The following is an 11,013-nucleotide window of genomic DNA, read 5'->3' as shown; positions in this document are numbered from 1 at the left end:
TTATAATGTCATCATTAGCACTTACGTGAAATTTTTTTTTTTTTTCTTTTTTTTTTTTTAAGGAAATATACTATATTTTACCTTTAAAAAAAAAAAACCGTTACGACACTTTATAAATTTATTAATTTCCTTTTTTTTCTTTTGCTATCGTCAATTTTTTTTTGCTTTTGCTACCGTCAATTTTTTTTTCCTTTCTTTAAAAAGCGTTTATAATGAAAAAAAAAAAAAATTTGTATGTTATCGACGCAAGTAAAATTTAAAAAAAAAAAAAACATTTCGAATACTCAACAGTCGCGTACTTTTTGCATACGATTTAAATTGCTCTAATAAACATATCGGAATCGATATTTGATCGAACATCGAAAATCAATCGATTTTCTTATAGAAATCAGAATAAAAAATGAAACAAAATACATATAAATTCGAGTGAACTATAGCAACGTTAAAACCCAAGAAAATGTGTAGCAAACAACGCCCCTTTTCTTTTTTTTCTTTCCTTTTTTATTTTTACGATAACCATATTTTTTAATAAATATTATGAATCCATTTAGAAAATTCTAGAAAAACATAAAAACACAAAAAGTAATCGTGAGAATTACATTTTAACACTTTCCCCCCGAATAAATAACGCGAAAACGCTTTAAAATTTTTTGCAATTTCGTCTACACCTTTTTTCAATTTTATTATTATACGATTCGATCCCATTATTATTATTATTACTATTATTATTATTATTATTATTATTTCACAGAATGAATTTTTCATTTTTTTTTTTTTTTAAATCATTCACCTGACTCGTTCGTAAAGAAAACCTTTCGGTTCGAGGTATTTAACTTGAAAACTCCGACCACGCTTTTCCAAAAGAAATTTCCCGCCAAAAATTTTTTTTTAAAAATTTCAAAATGCGTCGTCTAACCCTTTTCGGTAAAAAAAAAAAAAAAAAAAAAAAAAAAAACAACAAAAACAACGTGACGAATAACAAACACGATTTGACATCCTTCCCGCTTCTCATTTTAATTCCGTCAATGTCGAAACGATGTTTCAAAAAAAAAAAAAAAAATTCGAAAAAATATTTTCGAAAACTTGTAAACCCCTCCCCCCTCTTACACGCGCTCCCCCACATCGTTCGCGTGCGTATGTGTTTTATAAATAATTTATTAAATATTCAACAATTTATATCGTTAATTTTCAATTTTTTTTTTTTAAATTATAACCAATTACGCAAATATTTTTTTTTTCGAAAACCTCCTCGTTAAATTAAAATTTTTTAACTACCGCTTAACGTCACGTGGTCAAATTCGACAATTAAATCCGGTTTCCAGAAAAACGAGAAATTTCTAGAAAATTGTGTGTTGTTCACATCGTTTAAATCAATTAAGATTTTCGATGTAAATAAAACACGCGGAAAATTCCATTCAAAAAAAAAAAAAAAAAATTATCGTAATAATAATAATAATAAGCGGCGAACAATGGTAGTAGTTTTTTTCAGAGGGTAGTCGTGGTGGTGGTGGCGGTGGCGAAAAAAAAAAGAAAAGAAAAGAAAAATGCATTTTTTTTGTTTTGATCAGCAAACAATGGCGCAAATAAATGAGGAGGTAACGGTAAGTTGGTCTCTTGGGTTGACCACGGGTCAAAAGATTAAAAACCGTCTTTAAAAATTCACGGATTAAAATCATTCCAGTTTTTTAAGAAATAAATATAATAATAATAATAATAATAATATGATAACCCGTAGATATGAATCCGAAAAAAAAAAAAAAAAAAAAAAAAATTTTTTTTTTTTATTTCTATTTTTATTTTTATTATTTTTTTTAAACGATTCGAATTTTTATATCCGCATTTATTATTATCATTATCATTATTATCATTATTATTTCTCTTTTCTCTCTCTCTCTCTCTTTCCCTGCGTATGAACGAACGATAAAATAAATTCAGAATTTTTTTTTTTGTTCAATAAATACACGCGTACGAAACGCGTACATCATGCTACTGCCACGTCGGTTTTTTTTTTTTTCAAAACAAAACAATTAATTAATTGAATAAATCGCGAAAACATTCTTGTTGTTTTTATCACGCAGCATAAAACAAAACAAAAACACGACAACAACAACAACAACAACAACCACAACAATAATGGATGTAATAATTGAATGAGTAACTCGCGGATGAATTTTTTTTTTAACATCGAAATAATAAAATAGATCATCATTATTATTATTATTGTTATTTAATTGCGTTTCTCCTTAATTAACCATTAATAAAATAATGATAATAATAATAAGGAACATAATAATTCAATTGTCCGTATACATAAATAAATAAATAAATAAGTTAAAACGAGAAAAAAAAAAAAAAAAGAAAAAAAATGAATGCACTTAAATAAAACTTAATTAGATAATCTTTATTTTTATTGTTAATATTATTATTATTATTAATATCTCTCTTTCTCTCTCTCTCTCTCTCTCTCTTTTCATCTTTCATCTTTTTAACCATTCAACGAAATAAAATCAAACGAGTCTAATTTTTTTTTTTTTTTGTAACTCTTCAAATCTAGTTCTATTAGTTTTCGAAGGAGAAAAAAAAATTGTTTTTTTTCTCCTTCGTGTTTGAATGAACCTCAGACAAAAATCACGGTTGCCACCCTTTACCCTTCGCCACCGCCACCGCCACCGTCGCCGCCACTACTACTACTCCCGATAATAAAAATTACAGTCTTTGATTATTTTTTTTTTACAACGGAGCCATCATTCAGACCGTCACTGACTTTTGACTGCTCATGAAGTCAATGATCTTAATTCCATTTTCTTATCTTCACCATTAAATCCTACCTACAACTATGTAATTTAGTCAATGTGAGTGATGGCGATGATGATGATGATGAGCGATGACGACGATGATGATGACGACGACGTAGTGGGGTCGGTGAAAGGCTGTTCAAATATCTGCAAAAGCTAAATTCTCCATCTCTCTCTCTCTCTCTCTCTACTTTCCACGCAACAAATTCAAAAATAAATATTTTCAAAAAAAAAAATTATAAAGTCATTTTTAGAGTGTAACATCATTAAATTTTATATGAATCACTGTGTCGATCATTTACTTCTCTCGTACCCCACCATTCACGGTTACCAACTTTCAAAAAAAAAAAAAAAAAATCGAAAACCATCGACGAAAATTTAAAAACCGGGTGGCCCGTTGATTTAATCAAAAGTTAGAAAAAAAATTAATTTAATTAGTTTTAATTGATATTTTTTTTAAACAATTCGCGTGAAAATAACTTTGTTTGTTTGTTTGTTTGTTGTGAAAATGAAAAAAAAAACGTTTTTAAAATTGTAACAAACAACAAATTTAATTTAATTTAATTTTTTTTATTATTTTTTAATCACTTTTCCGGTGGTAATTTTTTTTTTTTTTTTACTTAAACGAATTCTATATCATTCTCACATCTTTCTCTCCCTCTCTCTCTCTCTCTTTTTTTAAAATCTATATTATTATTATTATAATTTAAAAAAAAATTAAATTAAAAATTTCTTCTGCTATTCTTTTTGTTTTTTTTTCGATGGAAACGAGTTTCCGCAAACACACGCACACCGCAATCACGACGATAATTAAATTTGATACGTTCGCATTTTATTTAACGTCGTTCGAACAAACCCGTTCGATTTCCAAAAGCGAACCGTGACATTATTAATAATAATAATAATAATACCGAGAAGATACGAATTAATAAAAAAAATTATGTAATTTATTTATTTATTTTTTTTTTTCCCGAACGTTACACCATTCTTCTTAAAATAATTTACGTCACGGTAATAAAAAAAAAAAAAAAAACTAGTATTATCATTATTAATATAGTAATTAAAAGTATTATGTATTCTCTCTCCCGCTCCCTCTCCCCCTCTCCCCTTCCCCAACTATCTCTCTCTTTGTGTAAAATTATATTTTACCGGAAATTGCAAAAATTAAAATTATTATTTAGTTTGAAAATAATTGACCATTTCATTACGAAGCATTTTTTTTTCTTTTTTTTTTTTTTAAACATTTTGAAAATGCGCGTGAAAACGTTAAAATTTCAAGATGGCAGAGATTTAAAAAATAAAAAACCGGAATTAAAAATAAAATGTTGTTTGATTAATAATAATAATAATAATAACTCGGATATGAAGAAGAAAAAGAAGAAAAAAATAACAATGTAACCGTGACGCAAAAAAAAATAAGAAAAAAAAATTAAAATATTTTTTATATTTTTTTTCCAAATTTTTATTACTACTACTATCATCACTACTACTATTATTATTATTATTATTATTATTATTATTATTATCATCGATGACTTGATAAACAAAACAAAAACTTGTTAAATAAAAAAATTAGAGCAAAAATAATAACAATAAAAAAAAATTTATTTTTATAAACCTTTATAATAAATTTTTTGGCATCGGAATTTTTTTTTTTTTTTTTCGAAAAATCATGATTAAACGGGAGCAAAACACAATAAAAAAAAAAAGAGAATGATAGAAAAAGAAAACAAACAACAAGAGAAAGGCATTCATTCTTTTAGCAAAAGACCAAAAACAAACCGACACAAAATACCAACAACGGAAAAACAAAAAAAAAAAATTCTTTCTTCCATTCTTTCTTTCATTCTTTCGGTCACATTTTGCGGTCATTCAAAATGAAAAAAATTTTTTTTTTAACCCTTATAATAAATTGTCTCTTTCTCTCTCTCTTTTTGTCTCTCTCTCTCTTTCTCTGTCTCTCTCGTATTACCTTTAAGCGAAATAAGACTTCATTTAAAATAAAATTAAAAAAAAAAAAAAAATTAATGTTGTTTTCGAGTACTTTAAGGAATATAAAACACTAAAAAAAAAAAAAAAAAAAAAAAAGTAAAAAGCCTTCAAGGCAACACAACCATAAATAAAAATCTGGGTTAACCGCGACGATTCCGCGAATCTTCGCGATGAAAAAAAAAAAAAAAAAAAAAAATTTGTCACGGAATTTTCGAATTAATTTCATTCATTCGCTACCTTCGACCGATTAACCCACCGAATTTCATTTTGTTTTTTTTACAAATTTAAATTTCGATATTATTAATATAAATAATACGATCACGATAATAATAATAACAACAACAAGAGAGAGAGAGAGAGAGAGAGAGAGGTAGAGAGACAGAGAGACTGACTAACAAACACTTAAAATTTTTTAACGCCGAATAAAAGAAAACAAACAAACGAACAAAAAGAAAAAAAAAAAATTAGAGCGTTGATTAAATAATAATAACCCTCGTGTGTGTGTGAATGCGTGTGTGCGTGCGCGCCTTGTTTACCTTTTGTTGCACTCAATGAACACATAACTGGACAGTCACCTTTAACCCACTTTATTCATTGGTCACTTTTACAGTTGCTCTCATAAAATAAACATAAATTTTTTTTTTTTTTTAACGTTTCGAAAATTGATTTACTCGAGTATTAAATTAAATTAAATCTCGACTCTTTTAAATAACAAACAAACAAACGAATAAACGAAAATAAATTCATTTAATAAAAATGAGATTAACGACGACGACGACGACAACAACAATAATAATAATAATGAAACACGAGTCAATGAGAATTTTTTCAATACAACAAGAAGCTCCCGAACCTGATCGAATCGTGGAAAAAAAATGGCTTAATAATAATTTCATCGATGTAATTTACTTTTCTCCAAGTTCTCATAGAAAAAAAAAAAAAAAACAAAATGGATGAACACACTGAGAGAGAGAGAGAGAGAGAGAAAGAGAGAAAAGCAAAAACAAAACGTATAATAAATCTAAATGTTTTTAAATAAAAAATAAAAAAAACGCGAACTTAACTTTAAAAAAAAAAAAAAAATCAAAATAAAATTACAACCTATGCTGCTTCTATTACTACCGTTAATAATAATAATAATAAAACATGAATTTGCACAAATACATAAAAAAAACAAAAAAAAAGTAATCGAAATTTTAACATTAACTGTAGCAAATTTCAAAAAAAAAAAAAAAATGTAGTGATTGAAGAAATAAAATTCGATTCGTTTCTAGATATTTCGAAAAGAATAAAATTAAAAAAAAAAGTATATATACATGTTTCCTTTCCATTTCCGCAAGAGAATTATATTTCTCAGTAGTAGTTATTATTATTATTATTATTATTATTATTATTATTATTAATATAAACGTCACACAACTACTTCGATACGCTTCTTCTTATTTTTTTTCTTTTAATTTATCCCAAATCGGCTGCTCATTTCCGACGAATGTTTTCGAAAATGTCATAAAATAAATAAAATAAAATAAATTTTCCCTTTCTCCCCCCTCTATCTCTTTCTCTCTCTTTCTTCTTCGATCGATATTTGACTTTGCCATTTCATTAATCGGATTAAAAAAAAAAATTTATTAAAATCAAACCACTAAAACGGAGAGAAAACGGATTAAACCCATTAAAATTTCAAATTCGTCGTAAAAATTTAAAACATCGACGATAATAATAATAATAATAATAATAATAATAATAATAATAATAATAATATTAATGATATTAATAATATTAGTAAATTCAACATTGAAATAATTTTAATTTTAATTTTTTTTTTTAATGTAAAAAAATATAAAATTTTATTAAAAATAATCCGTTTTCACGCTTCACTTTTAATAATAATAATAATAATAATCAACGATGATAATAATAATAATAATGACGTTTGAAATAAAAATTATAATTATAATTATTATTATTATAAATCGAGTTTTCCGAGCAATTTTACGCGATTCCGTTTTTTTTATCGTATTTTGCGAAACAAACTTCATAACTTTTTTTTTCTTTCCCTTTCCCCTTTCCCTTCTTATATTTAAAAAACCTAATGCAATAATAATAATAATAATAATGATTACGCGATTTTAAATAAATCATCGCGGTTTGCCGTTTAAAATTTCGACTTAGCCTTTTTTATAAGACCTGGAAAATATCGCAGATATGACTAAATAATTGAAAATTAATTTTTTTCCTCTCTCTCTCTTTCTCTCTCTTTTGAAAAATTTTCACACAAACATTAAAATGTTTTCGACTGACATCCAAAGTCTCAAATGATAAAAAATTTTCCTAATGTCAAACGTTCGAAATTGAAAAAAAACAACAGAAAAAATTTGGGCAAACAAAACGAACCCCTTCCATCTTGAAAATCAATTCACTTCCGTTTAAAAAAAAAAATTATTAATACGTAAATTAATTTTAAAAAAAATACATAATTTACAACAATTTGCAGGAGAAAAATATTTTTAAAAATTGTTTAAAAACAAACAAACAAACAAACAACAAACGAGATAAACGTAAAATAAAAATGACATCACTCTTCTTTGTATCGTTTAAACAAATAAATATTTTCGATATAAAATTCAATAGAAAATTTTTTTTAAAATTTGTCTGTTTGTTTTATCCCCTCTCCCCCTCGCCATCGATTTAAAAATGATTGGTCGGATATTAATCAATTAGCGTCACGCTTAGCATACGGTTATCTAATTGACAAAATCAATCAATCAATCGATCGATCGATCGATAAAAAAAAATTAATTATTATTATTTTTTTTTCCCTTCAGAAATGTTGCCAAGTATAAAATTGTGTGCCATCATTCTCGTTTGCGTTTTCACATCGTGCCGCGTTTCCGCGGAAGAATGCGATCCGGAAATGATAGGCTTCGAATTGGTGACCGGCTACGTATTTTCCGCACCCTTGGACGTCATGGATTCCCTTCCGGGAACACTCATGTTAACGGACTGTTTGGAAAGCTGTCAAACCAACGATTCTTGTCAGGCTGTCAACTACGAGACCGGACTATGCGTTTTATTCAGTTCAAACGCCGACACTTATCCAGGTAAGCCAATAATAATAATAATAATAATAATAATATTTCCAATGTTTTAAAAAGGGCAATGCAATCATTTTAAAAATAGTTACGAACAAATTAGTGTGCTCACACGCTCACGCACGCACGCACGCACATAAAAACACCGTAAAAAAAAAAAAAAAATTATTTTATTTTTTCACGTAATTTGATTAGCAATAAACGTTTTTTTTCTTTTCTTTTCTTTTCTTTTTTCTTTTTGCATCGTAGGGAAAATTCTACGGGAGATTATCTACCTGACCTTTGACACTAATCGCGTTTTGTCAAAGAAAACGGCACTTATTCAATTTTTTTTTCTTTTTTTTATTGAGGTTAAAATTACCCACACTTCCAGACTCGTAAATACTTTCTATGTCGCACAAGCGAGCACTGACCAGACAAAACAAAATTTTTTTTTTTTTTTTTTTAAAAAACATTTTAATTAATCTCATTAACGTTTAAGATTTTTTTTTTTTTTTTTAACGGTGACGTGTAAGGTACGTAACAACAACAACAACAATCATGTTTTTTTTTTTTTTTAAATGGTTTTGCTTTGTTAAACATTCGGTTATAAGAATTTGTAATGCAAATTTTTTTTTTTTTTTTTGACTTCCTTTTATCGAATCATCATTAGCGCGACGAAACACGTTAACAAAAACAATTCAATCGATTTAGTTATTTTTTTAAAAAACTGTCCGTTCAAATTATCAATGATATTATCATTCGTATTTTTTTAAAACGTTTTAATTTGATTTTTCTTTTTTTTTTTTGTTTTGTTTTCGCAGGAGCACTCGCGAGATCCCAATTTCCCGTATTCACAATTTATGCTCAAAAAAGTTGCCTCGGAGTGAAACCGTGCGAACGTGCTTGGTGTTTCGACCGTGTTTTAGGTCATCAACTTTACGGTTATACGAAAAAGAAGCACTCTGTCGGATCGAGACAAGAATGTTTGGAATTGTGCTTGGGCGAACGTGAATTTGTTTGCAGGTAAGAAGTCATTCATTCGTAATTAATTAAATTTTTTAAACAAAAACGCGCACACACACACGCAAGAAAAAATAAAGTACTAAAATGATTTATATATCATTACCCACCACGCGTCAATGATGATGCCTGTATGACCATAAAACGACGAATCAAAAAAAAAGAGAGAGACTAAAATATACCTAAACCTTTTTTCTTTACTTTTCCATTTCCGTACATTTTTTTTTTTGGTCATTTCAATTTTGGGTTCATTTATATAAAATTTAGACACATTTTTACGGTAATTTATTTTACCGTATTAGGTATTTTTATCGCGTGCGACTCGTGATTCATTTATAAACACGTAGCAGTGGTATTCGAAAATACAATTTTTCTCGTACACACACCCTCCTCCCCCCAAATCAAATTATCAAAACACGTGATATTTTTATACATATACACACGCACTTATTATTTTCCATATTAAATTACATAAAACGAAACAAAAACAAAAAAATTAAAATATATGAATCCCCCGTTTAATTTTTCAAAAGATTTCGACAATCGAAAACAAACAACAATAATCGAACGGATTCAAGATACGATGGTGATCACAACATCTATTTCCGGTCTTTAAAAAAATTCATTCACAATCGATCAAATCGCAAAAAAAAAAAATTGTTTTCAATTCTTCCAGTTTTAAGAAAAATAATAATAATAAATAATAATTGAATTCATCGGGCATTTAAACGTGCAATAACAACCACAACAACAACATCAATAAAATTTAAATAAAAATATTTAAAAAAATAAAATAACCGGTCGTTGACCGATAAGGTCATAACCCTGCGATACACACACATACACACACGCACACACGCACACGCACACACACAATGAAAAGTAAAAGAAAAATTATTAATAATAATAATAATATGATGTCAAATAAATTATTAAAATTTATTTTAACATTTAAAATTTATCCGTTAATACGTTTTAAGCGACGCAAAATGTACATTTTCGAAAAAAAAAAAAAAAAATTTTTTTTTACCAATGATCAAAATGAATCAATCCGAGAGAAATAAGTAAAAAAAAAAAAAAAAAAATTACTCGAGTGCCCAAATACGAATTTTATTATATAAAAAATCTCTCTCTCACTCTCTCTCTTTCTCTCTCTCTCGTCTGTACGCGCCATTTTTATAATTTGTCACCAAAAAAAAAAAAAAATTATCCTCGAATCACGTTTCGAGCATTTAAAAATTGTATGGGAAAAAAATAAAAAAACTTAATGCATTATTTTCGTACTAAATCTCAACCAATTCATTATTAACCCCATTATTCGTTTTTAAAAACCTTTAAAGTAATTTTTTTGTTTGTTGTAGTTGTTGTTGGAAAATTCGCGCCCACGTCTAATATACAAACTTCCTCTTGTTTGTTGTTTGAAAATTATTTTCGCTACTAAATGCCGCGATTTGCACGTCAGAAATAATTTAAAACATGTTTTTTTTTACTTCGTATCGATCGATCGATTAATCGTTTACCCGAACATAAAACAAAAATTTTTTTTATCGATCTGATAAACAAAGTTTGTAAAATCATATCGATCGATCGATCGATCGATCGATCGTTCGATAAATCGTTCTCCCAAACTTTATTATTACTTTTAAAATTATTTTAAAATCCCTCGTATTAAACGGAAAAAAAAACGACAATCTAACGCCGCCATTTTTTTTTTTTTTTTAAAAACAAATCGCGTAAAAGGCGGGTATAATTACAAAGGTAAAAAAAAAAATTAAAATAATAATAATAATAATAATAATAATAAAGGTAATTTAATTCATTTCGGTTCGGTTTTACCTTTTAGACTTTTATTATTAAAAAGTTAAATTTTTTTTTTTTTTTTTTTTTTTTTGCCGGTACGCCATTTAAAAATTCCGAAAATTTTTTTTTTTCTTTTTTTTTTTTTTTTTCATTAATTTTATTACCACTTAAAAATTATAATAGTTAATTATTACCGTTCGGTTGTTGGATTATTCTAGAAAAAAATTATTTTTGTGTTTTATTTTTAGAGACCCCCTCGAATTACATTCGACTTTATAACGGTGTCCATGTCATGGTCGCGTGAGATAATGAGGCTTTTTAATTAATGAAAA

The 11,013-nt window shown here is 27.0% G+C and overlaps 1 protein-coding gene across 1 annotated transcript in view; it reads left to right on the top strand.

The window, feature by feature from the left end:
* Positions 1-7,614: 7,614 nt before the first annotated feature.
* Phum_PHUM495760 (uncharacterized protein) overlaps positions 7,615-11,013 on the top strand; it is a gene marked incomplete at both ends in the record, with an annotated part of 4,158 nt that continues 759 nt past the window's right edge. Inside the window, 3 exons of the mRNA XM_002430661.1 lie at positions 7,615-7,888; positions 8,683-8,884; positions 10,932-10,981. Coding sequence (XP_002430706.1) covers positions 7,615-7,888; positions 8,683-8,884; positions 10,932-10,981 — 526 coding nt within the window. The remainder of the gene's footprint in view (positions 7,889-8,682; positions 8,885-10,931; positions 10,982-11,013) is intronic.

This window comes from Pediculus humanus, genomic scaffold, assembly GCF_000006295.1.
Source record: "Pediculus humanus corporis 1103172108265 genomic scaffold, whole genome shotgun sequence".
NCBI classification, from domain to species: domain Eukaryota; kingdom Metazoa; phylum Arthropoda; class Insecta; order Psocodea; family Pediculidae; genus Pediculus; species Pediculus humanus.
The sequence above is the reverse complement of the archived record's forward strand: the minus strand, read 5'-3'. Positions and strand labels throughout refer to the sequence as shown.